Here is a 19,046-nt window from a genome sequence, read left to right on the forward strand (position 1 = left end):
TGATATCTTTAAGTGTATTTTGGTGGTTGTGTTTTTTTGCATTTAATCGCTATTCTGAGGCAGTTTTTCTAAAATCAAGGTGTGTTGTGATTGCATTCCTTGTGCACTGCATTGCTCCAGTTGGATCACTGAGCTTTGCATTCTTAGGACTGATGCTGTATTATTTTCAACACAAAGAACAAAGCCATCACTTCCAAGGACAACAGCTTCATCTGTTCTGGAGGGTTGTGAAAGGCATCTTATAACATGAGATTTTGTGGAAGACTTTATTCTTTCTATACAAGTGTTATTTAATATTCCCCGTGGTAACACAGTTCCATATATAACAGATGTTTCATATGGCCTTTAAAACGCCTGGGCTCATCTCAAGTGGTGTCTGAAGGCCACTGAATCTGAATTGGATTCTTTCTGCCTGTTTCAGAGATATATATCCACCATTTCAGTTGTCTTGGACACAAGTTCTTTGAAAACGTCCTAGGAAAGCACATCGCTGTTCCCAAAAACAAAAGATTTGAAAGAGACTTTATCCAGTAAGCATGTTTGCAGCCTACTTCTACTTTAAAGTGTTTGGGTAAGGTTCAGTCAGACCATGAATTGACTAGACGTGCTTCTGATCCTTGAACTTTAAATATTGGATTAAAATGACAAACTTCTTTTTAAAAGCACTTGCTTAAAATGTCCTTAGACACTGAGAAATGTCACCCAAAGGCATTCTGTCCACCAGCAGTATCTGAGCAATTCAGTCAGCACTGAGATTTAATAGCCTCATGGAAAGCAATGAGATTTACTTGCTAGGTTTGTCAAGTTACAGCCTCAGGGACAAGAATTACCCAATTCTCTAAAAAAAGATAATATTAAATACTTACTCTTGCATTCCTCCTCAAAACCTCAACTAATGAGGAAAAATAATTCTAGATCTCAATTATAAATAATTGAGCTGTATCAGATCTGTTTTCAGAATAGTGACTGAGCTTTGGTACAGAAACTACAGTGGGCATGTGTGGAACTTCATTGTATATGGAACGAGAAAATGAGTGTCATCTTCTAGTTCACACAAATGGAACAACAGGCAGGTATTCAAGATGAAAACCAATATTTTTTTTATTTCTGTAGTATTTAGCATGGTGGGATCTGCGTGTTATGGGCAGTGCTTTCATAATACACTGTTATTGTGTGCTATTTTCTTTTGGCCTAAATTATTGTTTTCCAGTCGTGCTCTTCCAAATGCAAGTAGAAAATGTGATTTTCTTTTCTCATCCAGTGGGAAAGTAAGTACTGATCTGAACTTGAAGTATTGAAAACATAAACAATGGATAGCCAGCAAAAACTCTAAGCAAGATGGCCTCAGACCAAGTATTAGTAATAGCTGTTGCATGTCTATCTTAATTGACCTTCATCTGATTTAAACTTGCATTTTTGCTCTAAGATGGTACTGCAGTATTGAATGCTTGATGGTGTTTGCTGAAAAAAATCATATTTATAGAAACTACCCTAAGAATAGAAAAACAAACCATATTGTCAGAATAGTCTGAAAGAATCAGGAATCTTGGTTAGTTATTGTTGCAGCTGTGCTTTGGCTTGCTTTTCTACTTAAGCTTTTTTTTTTTTCCCTAGGTAACTTTAATAGCTGTGCATTCCAATGGCAGGGTAAGATCACTGTTCACAGCTAGCTCCCACCAAGAAATCTACCTCAATATGAGCATCTCTCACATGTTGAAAATCATTCCTCTGAGAATTTTGTTCACTTAGGCAGCGGTTTTATACTTGAATTATAGAAAACATTGTGATTAGAAAGAGATTCTGCTTTAGGTGCTCAGTTTTGCCTTATAGGAGACATTTAAAACTACATATAAATGATGTTATTCATTAGTTTTATTACAGCAAGGTAGATCTTTTCAATATTGGATAATTGTTGTAACAGTGGCTTACACTCCATAAAATTAAGCCTTTTTGGGAGTACTGTAGTGCTGAGAGTTCATTCCATTGTTCCTCAGGCTTAATTCTCCTCTGTCACTCAAATTAATACACTCATTAATGGCCTTTTTGCTCTGTTGCCCTTGCAGAGTTCAGATTCAGCTTTTTTCAAGAATCTCCTTCCTTCAGTTTGCTGGAACTGTTTAAATGTTATTTCGAAGTCTGTTTAAGAAAAAAATCTTTACAGGGAATTCTAAGGAATGCTATGGTAGCTCTCCACAGCAGAGAAAGTATGGTCAATGTTCAAAATCAGAACTGGAGACTACTAACTACGGTAAAGATGACAAATTTGAAGTTTAAGAGATGGAATTCTATAAGATGCCCATACTTTTTCTAATTGTGTTAACTGTGGGAATAAAATTACTAGCAGTTGTATATGTTGAAAGACTTTGAGTGAGAAAACTAACAAGGAAAAGAAGATAATTCACTGGGAGCTGTATGTAGAGAAAATGTACTCTGCAGCCAGAGAAAAAAATGTGGGGAATTGAGCAATTATATTGAGGGAGTTAGCAATACTGTCACAACAACCAGCAGACTATATGTGAATCTGTTAATAGAAGTAGGGAACAGAAGAAATTTCCTGTGGCAAGGCAAATTGCAGTTTAGAACAAATGATACTGAGTTGATATGACGTGTTGATGTATATATTTTTATGTACTTTTTATATATTTTGAATATATTTTGATTTCTGTCTGAACTCAAAGTTATAAGTAGATTCAAAAATAGTTTTGAACAGTGCAATCATCTTTGTTGGAAGCATTTCTTTCTCTCTTGGATATCAAGATTCAAGGTCAGAAAAGCTCTGTAGGTAGAGAGATGACAGGCAGCTCCTTTGTTCAATGGTGCAACAATTGCTAAAGGGCAAGGAAAACATCACTTAACTACAGACTACAGGAATGGATTAAGTATGAGTTAAAACCTTCCACTTTCTGTGGTGTCAGGTTCTGTTCAAAGGGGACTGAAGTATGATCAGATTACAAATAATTTGCAACAGATGTGTATTTTCCCTCTTTCAGTAATTTGTGCTGAAGATGTTTATCTATGACAGTACAGCCTTCTCATTACTCCTTATTTGTTGCAAATCATATTGGATGGAAGGTAAACATAATAAAGAACGTTAGATTCCTAGAGTGAATCTTAGGGGATTTTTTTTCCCCACTGATGTTATGAATCATGGTAAGACTGGTGCCCTGCTGTATTCCAACGTGTTTCTGGGAAACTTTATCTAGGTTCTGTTGCTGGATTATTTTTTTTTACATTGAAAATTTTCAATTTTCAGAAGAGAAACAGACAATTGTTCTTAATTCCACTCTATATTGACTGAAGAAGCTAGAGGAGATTCTTACTGAATGATGTGTATTAATGATGCAGTTATGCTTTGAAGTAGAGGCTTGTTCTTATAACATTTTTTGCATTGCACAATTCACATTATTGAAGACTATGTACAGCAAGAAAAATAAAAAGCTGTTTCTTTTTATGATCGTGTTTGTGGATGCAGATTTCATAAAGAAATATGCACGATTAAGCTATATATTGAGAAGAGTAAAGTTGTAAAAATGTAGAGAAATTTGAAACAGATGAACTGGAGTTATAGATGTGACTGCAAATAAAATGCTTGTGCAAGAAATGGGGAAAATAAATACTTAGAGCTCTTCCATTGTTTTACTGTAAATAATGCTCTGACTTACTAATGTCCACTTGCCTAAAACTTGTGTAAAAGAACATTAAAACATCTCACTGTTACTTGTGCTAGGTGATGCTTTGTGACAATCAAGATGGACTAGAAGCTGGTACCTCACTGGATAGTAGTAGAAAGGTGTCTTACTAGTATCCTATTCACTCTTACATGTGTTTCTTCTTATTGTATGTCTTTTCTAATTGCTTCTGGTCTTGTCCATCACTTCCTATCCTAATTGCATGTCCTTTTATTCTGATAAATGTCTTTCTCTTGAGAGAAGATGCATTATTTCTTTAGCACTGCAACAGTTATATTCATCTTGAGAGGATTTCTCAGTTAGCAAAATTGCCCTGCATTCATCAGGAAAGTTTGCAGGCAATTTGATTTACTGTCTGACATACTTTGGGGGAAAACAATACAGAATGTCTTCAAAGCTGTTATTCTACAGCTGTGTATGGGGATAACATCAGTACTTACTGACACTGTACTAAGTATGCTAAGACTGAAATTTAAGAAAGTCACCTATCGGAATGGCAGCTTTCAGGAGTTCAGTATCAATCCAAGTTTGAGTATAAACCATCTTGCCTTCTGTGGTGGTTTCTGATGGATTTCTAACTACTGAAGATTCACAAAGAGAAAATCTTTCAGCCCTTTGCTGTCAGAGTAGAATAGAATACCTCTATCATTACTGTGGACTTGTGCCCTGGAGAGTGTTTAGTTTGTCAGAACATGTAAATCGTGGCATAAATGAAGTTATGTCACAGAAGATCTAACAATAGGTCTTAATTTGCTTTAAGCCACTGCTTATTTTCATGTTAGGAAAAACAGGGAGGTGGGGATGCTAAAAGCACTTATGCAAAGGTTGGAAAACTAACTGCTATCAGTTCCAGCTTAGTCCTTCCAAAATGCCATTTCCCAGTAAGCAAAGTGTATGGATTATATCTCTGCTTCCTCCTTCAGTGTATCTAGTTTTTTTTTTTTTTTTTCAAATTATGATCACAAATATTAATGGTAACTTCAGATTTATCCTATTCTGGCTGTTCTGAAACTTTCACCTTACCCTCTTGGAATATTTCCATCCTCCATTTTGGTTAGTGTCAAAAACTTTTATTTGAAAATGCTCAGAGCAGTAGATTCAGGGCTGATGACTGCAGGAACGTAACAAGATGCCTCAAAGAGGATTTGGAACGTTTCGAAGATCTTACTCAAAAGAAAGCAGTAAAACATGCACTAGCACTAACTTCAGTGTATCAAATCAGTGACTTTGTCACTTGCAATTTAAGAAGTTATCTCCCTTCCCCAGTAACCATTTTAGCTTATTGGAAAATAGTTATTAAAATTAGTTGTGACTTCCTAAGTAACAATCTGTAAACATACTGTCTTAAGGGTGAAATGCTAAGGAGAAGGAAGAAATAATCTTGCAACAAATGGTTAATTATCCCCAGGAAGAGGAGGGGTAACAAGGCTGCAGCTATTTACAGGGTACCCTTAGCAGCTGTGCTGATAATGCTGTAACTCAGGTGTTCTTTAGAACCAAGCAAGAACAAGTAACTTCAGAAACATGGAAAGATCACCATAGGGGTGAGTTGCTCCTGTGAAAATCTTAGGAAGAAGTGGAGAAAATATGTGGACTTGAGAAAAAAAATATAGAAGTGAGTTTTACTGTAGGAATAAAAACATACCTGGGAACTTTGCTTCAGAGGTGAGTCAAAACATGGAGGCCTTGATATAAGCTTTACTTTCTTAATGACTATGTAACCAACATTTAAAAAAAAAAAGTGTGAGACAAAAATCTCTTAAATAATTAGTGAAGTTATACGTATTTTTAAGTGACCTTCTTGTTTCTGTTCATGTTATTAAATGTTTGGGTTGGAATGGTTAATAGGTAGATGTTATTGCTGTACTAAGTTTTCAATTAGGCATGTAGGAAAAAATGATTTTGTAATCAGAAAATATTATTTCATTGGTAAAGAGAATGTTGCTTTCAAAATACAATATGGAAAATTGAAATCTGGCAACTTGTCCCAAAGTAACTCATGCTTTGAAGTTGTACATTCAATACAAGGAAAGCCACCAAGAACCCAGAACTATAACTTTAAATTCTTGAAAGTGAATAAGGGTTCTAATATAAGCATCATGTGGGCAGATCATTAAAAATAATAGTAAAGCTTCTATAATTTGTTGATGGAGATATTAAGAAAGAAAATGCAAACAAAAAATGGTATACTCAAATTTAAAATGAAAATTTATTGTAGGAATAAGCGGCTGACCTACAAATAAGTTATTTCTCTGCTGTAACATTTGGAAATAAATTTATGAAGTGCATTTTAAGAATCTGAAAATAGAAACATGTAAAGGGATATAGATTTAGTGCTACAGGAAAGATATCTTACAGCAAAGTTTGCCTTCTGTTGTTACTAAGATGTAAGAGTAGGAAGAGATACGAACGTGTACATATGTATGACATAGATAATGCTAAATCTTATGAATCTGTGGCATTTAATTTGGAAACATTTCTGTGGTCTAGCTAGCTTTGGAATCCATAGCTCTCTTCTTAATTCTCCTTTCAATATTTTATATTTTGTCATTTCTTTTCAACATGTTGCAGCCAAGATGTATGTGTATGACCTACAGTTCTTCGCAGTGTTTTACTAAACTGTGACTCATTACACTGCTTTTTAATATAAGTGATTCTTTTAATCTGTACAGATTAGGGCATGGAAAAGCATTAAAATGAAATTATAGCTTTAAAGCATGATAATTCTTAATTCTGGGATACCATTTTTTTACAGGTTCCAAACTCTACACGCGCTTTTCTACAAGAATAGTGTTCTCTTCTACTAAGTAGGAGAATTATGTGAAAACTCCTGATACAAAGCACTTTGTTTTCAGCTGGAAACAATTTCGTTGTGGCCAGCTTCAGAGAAATTCTTGACAGGTGCCTTAACGAGACAAGGTTATTGAAGCCCAGGTGTGTGTGTAATTCAACTGCGTGGCAGTTGGCAGTGTGGGAGTGGAAACTGCTGGTTAAAAAGTGTCTCATAATACACATTTTTTAAGAAGGAAAAGACGTTGTGACTATTTCAATTTTTCTTCCGTTGTTCATTTCCAGTTGCATTCAGAGCTGATTGAATCAATATTAGTGATGAAAGTTAGAAATCAATGCAGGTATTTTAGGCTGTCTGCTGCAAACAAATAAGTATTCAGAGGATGTCATTATTTGTCTGGATGTGGTCATGCTGCAATTGCTCTATAATTAACTGCTTTACAATGTGTTCTATGGTGAGATTTTACTTTACAGGAAATGTCATGAAAATGCAAGTTGTATTTGAAATAATAGACCAAATTTAATGTATCTGGCCAACCTAATCGATAAGGGAAACATCTACTAAATAGAAGTATCAGTGTAATTTCTGTGGTCTGTTAAAAATCCTTAGCTTTTGATTTGACAGCTTTTGGTTTTTATGTAGCCTGTGCGTTCCAATGTGTCTTCTGCTGGTAAATGAACTTCAGCTAGGGTGGTTGTTTTGGTTGTTTTGATCCTTGCAAAATGGAAGTATGCTGTAGGAAACAGTGAAATAGTATGATTTTGGGTTTTTACTCTTTTTAAAGGATGGGTTTTTTACTAAGCTTTTTGGCTGGTCTACTAGGGGAATTCTGATTACTAGATAGGATTCCATTGTTTTCTGACTTTGTGCTCATGTAAAGATCTCCTAACCTGCTTTTTCAAAAATTGTATTTATCTGGAACAAAATATGGCTCTTGTACTTGGTTCAGTTAGCACTGCACATCACCTGACAGCAGTTTCTGATGGTCTTTGTTACTCTGAACTTCCATAAAGTGCCACTTGTTGGCTTCATTCGGTGTTGAGAAGCTATTTCCTGCCAGGTAACTAGCTAGCTTTAATAGATCCAAACAGAAAATTACAATCACTGGTTATCTAAACTGGACCAGTATATGTAATAGCAGGAAGAGGATGGATAAAAAAAGCTGTCTCTGCCCTGTCTCTGCTGAGATAATATCTGGCTTTTTGTGTTGGAATAAGGAGGAATGTGTTGAACAGCCTTATGTCTGCACTGTTGAGCAGCCTGGTCACAAATCGAGGCACTTTGCAAAATTATCTAAAGCATCTAAATGTCTTTGTTTTCCTGCTTTTGTATGTTATTCTTCAAAACTTGAGAACAAACTTGACCCTACTTACTGTTGGTTAAGACAGTAAAAGGTGCTCCTATCTTTTCCTTCTGGAACACTGTCTGACCTTAAGGCTCATTACTTTTAAAATTCCTAATGTTATTTATTACCTAGTATTTCCCATCTAGTCAACAGCTATAAGACAGTGTGGACTAATTACTAATATAACTTGGATGATTTACCTTGTAATAACTGAAAAAAAAGGTGTGTTTGGGGGGGGAATAAAACAGTAGATGTGAATAGGAAAAGGACTGAACCTGCAAATAGGCAGCCCCAAAGATGAGAGCAGGGTGAGACAAGCCTCTTCATACTTCATTTGCATCATGTTCACTCAGCTGTGCATATCAAAGAGAACATTTTTCTCCTCAAATAAAAGAACACTATTCCAAAAGTCCAAGATAATTATGTAGGCATAAAGCATAATATGAATACTCTGCAACCTTACTTAGTGGATAGGCTGCCATTGTCTTTTATACTTTTTTTATATATGTAGGTGTATTTTACTGTATACTTTCAGTTTACTACTTAACAGAAAGTATCTTCTGAGTTAATCAGATTCTTGCCAAAGTCCTGGAGACCATACTAATGACTTTAACCTGTGCCTAACAGCCATGAACTGAATTAGCATAGGAGAACACAAACTGATGTTCTTCACAGCTGTGGTGAAACAGTTGGTTAATGGAGTTCCATTATAACTGTCTTGTGCAATTTCTGAATATGGGGGCATAAGATTTGTTTCAAGGATCTGTTAATAATGCTTATCTGAGCAAATGTAAATTTTTATTGTGCTGGCTTTTTTTCCGTTGTAGAGGTTTAGACCATATCTCAAAAGCCTTAAAAGGTAAATGGTTCCAAGATATTCTATCAGTAATTTTGCTTTTTTTGAACTTTGCTGCAGTTCGCAAAGAGCAGATGATAGTGCTAATAATTCTGTCTTAAAAGGATTTATGTTTAGAGAGAAAATTCAGGGCATTTCTTTTAATTTTCCTCTTTTTTTTCCCTTTTTCTCCCACAGTTTGATGCCAAAGGTTTTCCCATCCTGACTTATGTAGCAGTATAATGAGGAAACTTATTCCTTTGCCAATGCTTTTTTATACCCTATTAATAATATTAGGGTTGGGATCATGTCTGCGAGCCAAGTATACTCTTAGAATTACTGAAACTCCCTGTAATCCAAAGGAGTTATTGTGAGCCAGTTTTCTCTGCTTGAACGTAGCTTCAGAATGCCTGGATAGATAAGAATTGTTTCAGAACTGCAGTCTGATATTGCTTTACAGCAGGGAATGTCAGTGTATAGAGTTACTGGCATGTTTGCTATGCTTGCTCTCTAGTACCTGCTTATTTTTCTCTGTGTGCTGAATCAAGAGTGTGTGTGTGTGTGTGTGTCACACAGTAACTTTACAGTTAAATCACCAGCAGATTTGAGGACTCTTCACTATAAACATTCCATTCTGTTTTATCAGCTGTCCGCACAAGTGGAGAGTGTCAGTGTAGGCAGAAATGAATAGGGAAAAGTGGAGAAAAATGTTTCCCCATCTTTATATACAATTGTAATAAAACTAAGACAATAGAAGTATTAATCATCAAGACATAATATTTTTACATGTAATGTTTCATTTTGACAATTAATATCTTTAAATATAAAGCTATTTAATAATGTTAGGTTGCTATAGATTGTTGCTTTATTTGCCTCTCAGAAAAAGCATGATAGATTATTTGTCTTTTAACCTGTTTATTGCCTGTAACAAATATTGATCTAGTTCAAAATACATCAATCAGATATGAATAAAATAAGTATTCCAAGATGAGGGCTAAAGAGGTCCTAATGAAGAGTTCCTATATTTTTAACCTTAGTGTTTTTGAAATTGTAAGGGCAAAGTAAAGCTACTTATGAATCTACTCACTGATAGAATGTTTACTGTACAGGTTAATGTATTATTAAGTAGGAAGATAGTGCTGTGTGATTTCAGATAAGCTCACTGCCTACAAAGTAAAAAGTTACCCTCACACTAATTACCAGAAAAAAAAAAAACTATAAAATCCTTTTTAAGAATGACTTATGCAGAGTTAGTACTTTCTAGTATATATCTAGTATATGAAGGATACTATATGCAGAAGAAATACTGGGAAAGCAAATAATGGCTGTACTTAGATTTGATCTATTTGTCCATGTCCTTCTCAGAGGTTTTTCAATTATTTTTTCTTTCTCCAGGAAAAACAACGATCAAATCGGAAGTAATTTTGCAAAAGCAATATGGGCCAGGGCTATTCAGAAGGTAAGAGCGAGCTCATCTTTAAATTATTGATGCTTCAGTGTAATTTGAAGAATTGAGGAAGAACTTAGTGTAAGATTTCTTGTTTATTAGTTGCAGCAGAATTTGAGGAGCTGACTTTGGCAGCTACTTCCAGCATAGCTAATTCCTTCCATTGGTTCTCTGCATTCATGTGGTTACCTCTCCTCAGGTTTGGGTGTTTTTTTTTTTCCTGAAACAGAAAGAAAAGCATTCAGAATTAATCCAGAAATCATAACTTCATACATGTAATCCTGAGTAACTTTGATATTGGCAAAGTTCATTACTTCAGTGTTTAAGACAAATGTATTTAAGAAATGTTTAACAACTTATCCTAGAAAACTCTAATTTTGTACTGATTATATCATTGCCTAAACAGGTTATTTCTTCTTTACATGTGGTAATGAAGGGAAATTTTTATGACTTGCTTGGTTTCTGGTCAGTAACACAGTTACTAAACTGTACAAACCGTTGCCTTGCATGAAGAGATGGGGATTTGCATGTTATTTTTTACCCAGGTTGCTTAGCAGTATTGCTTGTTGTGTCTGTTGCGTGCCTCTTGTGAATAAAGGAAAGGGAGCAATAACTTGTAACTCTTCTAACCTTTTTTTTTTTTTTTGAACTGTTCTACTTTGACTGCTGGTAGTGTTTAGCATGGAGAAGTGAGCACTGTCCTTCAGTTAGTTGTGCATTCCCTCCACATAACTCTTTCTTGTAGGTCTGATTCTCTGTAGAACACAACTGTTCTAGAACTCCCCCTCCTGACTTTCAACCAGTTTTCCCAGTCTTAATGAAAGGGCTGTATGTGCCAGGGAAGTTGTACTCTCAGTACGAAGAGAATCTAATTGTCCTAAATTTGATAGCGCTGCCTGAACTTTTTTATTCTCATGAAGCACTTTTTTACTCTCATTAAATGGCAGAAATGGCAGAAATGGCAGTGGGATCAGTGAATATCACTGGTCAGGGCAAGAAGTTGCCTAAACTGAGCACCCCCAGAGCTCTTCGTAAGGCAATGATCATATAAAAACAATACCAACAGTAAAACTAACTAACAAAATAATAAGGAAGCAAACAGAAATGAAAAATAATTTTACCCTTCTAGGAAAAAATAAATAAATAATGTTAAAAGCAAGAAGTACTTACTGTTATTGACTGAAATCTTCTTGGAAGTATTGGGTGTATTTTTGTCTTTTTGTTGTTTACATTGGTTGATTGTGCTTTTTTTCTTTATTTCCTTTTAATTACCTCCTTTTTTTTTATTTCTGTAGCATAGATCTAGATTAGATAGTGGGAATAGATATTTTACTGTGAGTGTGATGAGCCACAGAACAACAGGTTGCTCAAAGAAAATCTGGGCGCCTCGTCCCTGGGAGTGTTCAAGGCCATGCTTGATGGGACTTCGAGCAACCTGATCTGGTGGAAGGTGTCCCTTGCATGGCAGGATGATTGGAACTAGATGATCTTCAAGGTCTGTTCCAACTCAAATCATTCCATGACTCTTTCAAAGCAATTCTAATAAACCACAGCGCTTGAGTGAAAATTATTTCACAGAGTTTTTTCACATTGATTTGAAAGAAATTTAATATAAGCTGTGTGAGACTGTATTTTAACTTCCCTGAAGTCTAATAAAAACTTTGTTCCATTAAAATGCTTCTGCTCACTATTCACACAGTGACTGTTATGCAAGTGAAAACTACTTTGTAGAGGGGAGTTGTGTGTTGAATTAAAAGTGTAAAAGCACAGAAAAACATCGTCTGTCACCTTACAGCCTTGGCTGTACTGTAAACCTGCACCTAATAACTTCTGAGAAACACAATCTGTTTTTTGATGTTTGTGTTGACCTAAAAATAAATTGGACTTTTTTTCCCTATCATCTGCATTTTGTGCACGTAGAAAAGCTCATGTAGCTACCATATTGTGTGTCTTTATTGTATTGATAATAAGGGATGGTGACCAAGTCACTTCAAGACTATAACGAATTTTATAATAAGACATATGGCAGATGTAAGGAAATACCCTGTATGTGGAACTCTTTTGTTGTAATAAATTGGAGAAATATTAAAAGGATCTTTCTGATTTTGAGATAAGCTTTCTTTGAAAACCTATGTGTGATGAATTTTTGTCCTGATATGCTTCTAATTTCATGTTTAGTATGCATCTAGAGCACTGGAGGCTGTGTAAACACAGCTCCTGAATGGCTGGATCACTCTTGGAGAGAGTGATTTAGATATCTTCCTGTACTAGAAAATTCATACAAGGCTTTGTAGCAATTCTGTGGAAAACCGAGTACTGTTCTGAAGGGCCTGAAGTTACATCAGGAATATTTGGGATGTATGCTTTTCTGTTAGTCTATGGAACTGAGAGATTGAGTTAGGCAGTTGTTATGATTAAATATGAGATGACAGCTAGTGTTTCACCAGAGGCATGGCAGCTAATGAATATTTACTCAAACACTGACCAGATAGGAAAAGTGCCAAGCTATTGGTTTGGAGACTGACTTTTTATATTAAAAAAAAAAAACAAAAACAACCTGCCCCAGTTTCTGCTTGAAATAGCTAGGCCTTCTTGCAGTTGTTTAGAATACGGGAGTGCCAAATGTTAGGGAAATCATTTCCATATTGGGGAGGGAAGAGTAATTAAACATAAGGAGAAACTCTACATAAGGAGTAAGTTGCATTTTAAAAGACAGTGCAGGTTTAGATAGGGTCCTTTAACTGCTGCTCTACTTGTTGACTGGAAACAAAAATCTAAAATAGAAAACTAGGGAAAAGAAGAAAATCCTGTGTTCACTGTTTTGTGAACATAAAAATTAAAATGCAGATATTAGGATGGGATTACAGAAATTCTAACAGATTTGAAATTGGTGCTTTTAAGTTCTGGCAACAATTAGGAAAAGATGTGTTTAGAAGGTTTTTTCTTGTAACTTGGTGTCAGCCTGAAGTATAGTGAAATAGATTTACCCTTTTCCTGCTTCCCACTCTCCACAGTATGTGTCACTGTGATTGTATCTTTTATTGGTAATCCTATGTACACTAGAGACACTTCTGCTGATGAAATGTAATCATCTGAATGAACAATTACTGCCTAGGTTTTTTTAAAATAAAATACTGAGAATAATAGTTGATTTCAAAAGCTAACATTAAACAGGAGACCATTTGTGTGAAGAGTTATACCTTGTACCATTCCACAGCACTGCTTACTAGTAACAGTAAGAATTGGAAACAAAAGTTGGTGAGGTGCTGGCACTGTATTAACTGGTTCTATAACCTGCAGATGAAAAAATTGAGAGTGGCTTTGGCCAATTTTTCCTACATGCCTTATTTCTTAATTTGCAAAATGAGCATAGCATATCCAAGTGTCACAGTGTTCATACCTTTAAAATATTTAGTGTGCGTTCCCCTGCTTACAAGATAGGGTATAAAACTCAGTATTCACTGTGGGTTGTTTTTTTGCTGTTCTTTGTGTTTTGAGGTTAACTGTATGATAGATGCAGTGATGTTCAGTGTGAAAATACAATAATGCTGTAGTCAGCATTATTGGTTTATTGTCTTATTCAGAAATAAAAATTGAAAACCTAATACAAAAGCAGAGCAATGGGGGCTTGGGGCTGGGTAAGCAGGCATCACTCTGTTTAGGAGCTGTGCTGCTATGAGATTAGTGGAAAGTTTCCCTCTGTAAGATTTCAACAGGCCCAAAGAACTGCAAATTAAAAAAATAAAAATAAAAAATCATCCAACTGAATATTTTTTGCATCCCTGCATTCCATGCAGCATTTGATATGTCTTTGAATGTGGATAAACAAATATTTCCCTTTTTAAAATTGTTAATGAATACCCATATCTCAACTCAATTAGAATGTAATTATAGTGTTTGAGTGACAATCAACATATTGATTAAGCTAAATGACTGTCAGCAAACTAGATGCATTTCTTATGTTTTGTGAATTTGTTTCAAAGATCAGAATGCTTAAAATCACAAATGAAAAGACAATTTGAAAACAAAGAAGTTTAAGTGTGCTTTCTTTTCAATTAACTGAATTTAGTCTCAGTGCAATTTCATCCATTTTAAGATTTAAACAATGGTTTAGAATGTTAACTGATAGTATGAGGTAGTTTAAAGTACTGGAGGGGATGAAAGACTTTGTGATGTATTTTCTTCATTAATCATTATTGATTGTGTTATTAATTGGGAAGGAAATTATTAAATAGTCATGTTAATTAGTTTTATTTATGATAAAATTAATCTTGAGTATCTTGTGTCAGAACTTTTTGGATGTACTTTAAGAAGGTAAAAGAGGCAACAAGAAGACATCAGACTAATGGTTCTGAGGTCACTGAATGGTTTTCTTTTGGTCTCCAAGATGAATTCAATCAGCACAGAAAAGCTGTAGAATATTTATCAGACTGACACATTTTGGCCTGTTGATAAAACTTCATCAACAAACATGCATGCAAGTGCTGAAGAATAAGGAAAATCTGGCCTTTATTGTCCAGTGTTAACTCTCAAAGAGGAAAAGGAAAGGGGGCACGAGCCTCTTGTGTTCAGTAGTTAAGCACAAGAAAAATCATAAATGACAGCAGCCTGTAATATGTGATTATAAGTAGAGAAATAATGGATTAGAAATTGAGGTAATAAGTCAGGAATAACCCTCATGTCAAAAGTATGAAAGAAAGGCATGATAAGAAATAAATAGAGCAGTTGCATGGTAGTGATTGCAAATAATTTAACACAAATTACTTAAAATACTAATTATAATTGGCTTATGTTTCAAATGAAATATTATTCCTTCATTTTGATGTCTGTCTCACGATTTATGTACAGTTTATATACCATCTAAAGGGGTAATTCCTTGATTTTATTTTTCCCCTTAAATGCATGTGAAACTCAAAAATTGCTGTCCTAATTTAATTGAAGGTGTTAAGAATGATAGACCCCAGGAAGAACCTTGATGAGTTGCTGTACCATCGTTTGAGATCAGTTATACAAGGATAGAAAAAGGTTGCTTTACTTTCCCCTTCTAAAAGTAAGATATAATGATTCACATCAAAAAAGAACAAGAAACCTTGTTGCTGCTCTTTTACAGAACGTACTCTCTTCCACAATTAAACTTCAATTTTCTCTTTTGCTTCAGAGCTCGAGAGAAACCACTGATATTTTTTTACCTTTCCCTGTTTTATCCATCTCCAGTAACTCTGTTACAGTGACATAAAGGGTGGCTTTGGACTCAGAGTAAATGATTTATTACTGGCTTTTTTGATAGTCTGAGGCTAAGTTGATATACTACAGAATTATACAGCTCCTGGAGCATATTTGTAATTGAAGTGCATTTTGTGAACATGTGTGGTGATGCTTGAAAGGCTGAAATGTAACGGTTCTAAGAGAAAGTTTACAGGGGAGAATGTGTTCTCATAAAACAGTCAAAAATTACCTTGTTGATATGAATGAGCTGGAGTATCTTTCAGGAATACCATTCCGTGGGAGGAAAAAACTTTTGGAATGCAGAAAAGGTGAAGAAGGTGATGAAGATGAAGTTCGGATTATTGAAGTCCAGGTTCCATTAAGTTATAAAGAGTTGGAGGTCTTAGTGATAAGAATTGGAGAAGTAGCCTCATAACAGTGGTAAATGCAAGGAAGTCCAAGAGTGAGGAGGGGAGAAAAATACTGGTATGACCAGCAATTGTACCCACAGGAGATCTAGAACAGGAAAAGCATTGAAAGCATCTGGGGATGGAGCACTGATGTAATCCTGGCGGAAGGAATGATAGGTAATAAAAACCTAATGAAAGATAACGTTGGAATCTAAGCAGGTACTTCAGAGAGAAGGATCAGGAAAAAACATCCGGGAGAAAAAATTGCTGTGTTTCCAGGCTTTTGTAATACATGATGCAGCCCTTTGCTCCAGCAGTCCCAGCACTGTGAGCAGGGCAGTTACAAACATTCAGCTTTTAGCATCATTGCAACTCCTGCATTAATTCCTGCCTCACTGTCACAGATTTTCCATGTGATCCGTCTTTTCACAATCCGTACTTATTTTCAAATAAGGTCATGTTTTAAATTCACTGCCAAATTTTTCTTGTGCAGTCTGGTGTTTGGTCTTCATTGCTGAATCTTTCCATGCTCCTACTGTTTGTGTCAAGAAAGCAAGCAAGTCTCATAAGAAAGCAAGCAAGTCTCAAGAAGGCTCTTAATTACAACCATTGTTATGGATGTTGTTCATATACTTAATTTCAAGTCCATGACTGAGGCCTGCATGGAATGGAGATACTTTCATACTAGGATTACTTTTTTTCCAAAGAGCTCTGCTCTTTGCTCTGTATAAAAAGAGACTCTGCAAGCAGGATAAACGTAACTTGAGAGCAAAACGTTTTTATTTCATAATACAAATAATAGAAAGCTAGTATTAATAAATTACTAGGCTAATCACTAATATGTGCACCACCCTGATAAGACTATTTCTGTTTTGTTTTCATACTCCACTGGATGAGCAAAGTGGGGAAAGTTTGCTCTACTGCTTCTTGAAGTAGGCAGATACTTGCTGATATCGAACTGCCATTTTCCAATTCTGTTTCCTACTGTCTTTTTTATATTTATACTTATATAGTTATGTCTGTGGTAGTGCTAGCAAAAAATTTAGGTTATTTTGTCTGGAACTGAGTTGTAAAGAATCAATGGAAATAAATTACTTTTAAAGTAGGAATGGTAGAAAGACTTAAGTAATACGGCAATGAGAAAAAGCAGACAAGCTTATTACTCTGAGCTCATCATTCTTTTCTGCCAGTTTATATATAATGGTAAGATGGCAAAAATTAATATTTGCATTATGCATTTGAAAATTAACTATTCTAAGATAAAAGAAAAAAAATTCAAGATCGTCTCAAATATATATAAATATTTTGTGAGCCTCGGACCATTTTAAGTAAATTCCTACAGAGATCAGCTTGTTCTTCTACGTTTATTAGGAGGCTGCACAATTGGTAAGTTACGTTACTGATATGAGCACTAATGCCAGATGTTCTGCTAACGTGCTTAGTGTTTTCTTCCATAATTGGAGAGAGCTTAGTAGAGCAATGGTACAAATTCATACTTACTTTCTGTGATAATTGAAGAGATGCATGTATCAATAGTGGTATCTGAAGAGCTTAGTTACTGCAAAAAGTCTTGTAAGCACTGCAAAACTTAAAGGAATGCAGTAATAGTCAGCAAAATATCAAGCTAAAGTCAATTCCTTGCATGAAAAGTGGCAACTGAGTGGGATTTCTGGTTTTTAAATTTCTTTGGCAAGCATTCTGCTCTCTTAGGCAAGAAAGTCTAACAGTCTCTAGGGTGTCCCCTTTGCTGGAGGGAAACAGTGAGCAAGGAGAGTGCAATGCAATTGTGCTTCAAAGTGATGTACTTTATTCTTAAATGTCTACATTTACATGTTGTCAATACCGTTATGACTTCAGGCGCTTGATATACCCAAGTGGGAGAAAAATCATTTTCTCTCCTGAAATATGTTATGGTATTGGTCTATCCTGGTGTTTGCTTGTTTCTTTGGCTTACGTGTTGTGATACTTTCAAAATAGGGCCAGCTTCTGTTTAAATTGCAGTTGACCAAGAGCTGTTATGATTTAAAAAGTTTTTGCATGTTCTCTGTTAGTTTAAAAACCTCAATGAAAAGCCTTCACTTCTCTTAATGACATTTAAACTGCATAATTTCATAAACAGCATTAAAGGAACTGTGTTTGGATCTTTAATGGAGTGTAAGTAATGGTCTGAGCCCTGTGTATTTTCAGAAACTCCAAAATACCTGACATTGTATCCATTTAGGAAACTGACAGGTGAATCCCATCTACTTATGCATTATCAAGATTTGTGATTCACAAATAGCTTTCTTTTTCTTCTTAAAAGTAAGTCTTTATATCCAAATGTCAGTGAGGTTTATCATAAGGAAAAAAAAAAAACAACCCTGTATGAGAGAACATCTTTAAAACTCTGTATGTTCTCCCCAGTAAAATGGGATGTATTTAATACATTCTTTCGTATCTTGAGTGAATTAGAAATTATTTTAAGCATTGCAGACATGAGAACTTTCCATAGTTGTAAAAAAAAAAAATTATTATTATTATAAAAGCCATGTGGTACCTCCCGTAATTGTGCGGCTGTCTTAGCCCACGCAGCTACAGGGCTATTGGAAGCAAGCAGCGCCCGGCACCTGAGAGCAGCCGCGATGCAGGGCCGCCAGGCGGCCAGCAGGGGGCGCGCTGGGAGCGGCATGGCGGCTCTCGCCCCGCCCGGCGCAGCGGGCTACGTGCCGGCGGGCTGGCAGCGGCACCGAGGCAGATTGAGCAGTCAGTCTTTCCAGTGTAGAAGAAAAATCGAATCCCTGATTAGGCTTAGAATTGTGTGATTTAGGAAGTGATTGATCAGATTTATTTCTAATTGACTCGGCGTAAGGATTGACTCAGTTATTGCCTTTTTGTAATGAAAGAGAAGAAATATCCCTCCTCTCATCAGGCTGCGGAGGCAGAGGATGGGGCAGCTTAAGTCTGTGGCAGCTTTTGCGAAGTTAGGCTAAGAGTAGTCATTAAATACAAATTGCTTCTAATCGGTTATAATTGTCATAATTTCAGTAAAAGCAGTGAGCAACAGAAGCAGTCCATTAATGCCCCCATAGGGTTTATTTAACAGTGGCTTTATTACGTACAAATAGTGATGGATGTTACTGAAATATTTTCATTTGACAGACTATTATTCCTAAGCAACAGGAATTGTTTTCTGTTGCTGAATTTTGTGCATGTCTGTAAAAATATATATGTGTATCTCTGTGTAGGAAAAGCTTTGTCCCATTTTCTTGGTATAATTGGGTTCCAAATATGAAACTGCTTTGTCCATGAATATTACACTATATTTCAAGTGGATTTGTTCTGCAG

The 19,046-nt window shown here is 35.5% G+C and overlaps 1 protein-coding gene across 2 annotated transcripts in view; it reads left to right on the forward strand.

Moving 5' to 3' along the window:
- The window catches only part of UNC13C (unc-13 homolog C), a 165,428-nt gene that overhangs the window by 13,922 nt on the left and 132,460 nt on the right, over positions 1 to 19,046 (forward strand). For both annotated transcript variants that reach the window (XM_042824602.1, XM_042824603.1), the window contains exon 7: positions 10,056 to 10,119. In XM_042824602.1, the coding sequence (XP_042680536.1) occupies positions 10,056 to 10,119 (64 nt within the window). The remainder of the gene's footprint in view (positions 1 to 10,055; positions 10,120 to 19,046) is intronic.

Source organism: Centrocercus urophasianus, unplaced genomic scaffold (genome assembly GCF_019232065.1).
Source record: "Centrocercus urophasianus isolate 14NV4802_14NV808 unplaced genomic scaffold, USGS_Curo_1.0 seq_23, whole genome shotgun sequence".
Lineage (NCBI taxonomy): Eukaryota > Metazoa > Chordata > Aves > Galliformes > Phasianidae > Centrocercus > Centrocercus urophasianus.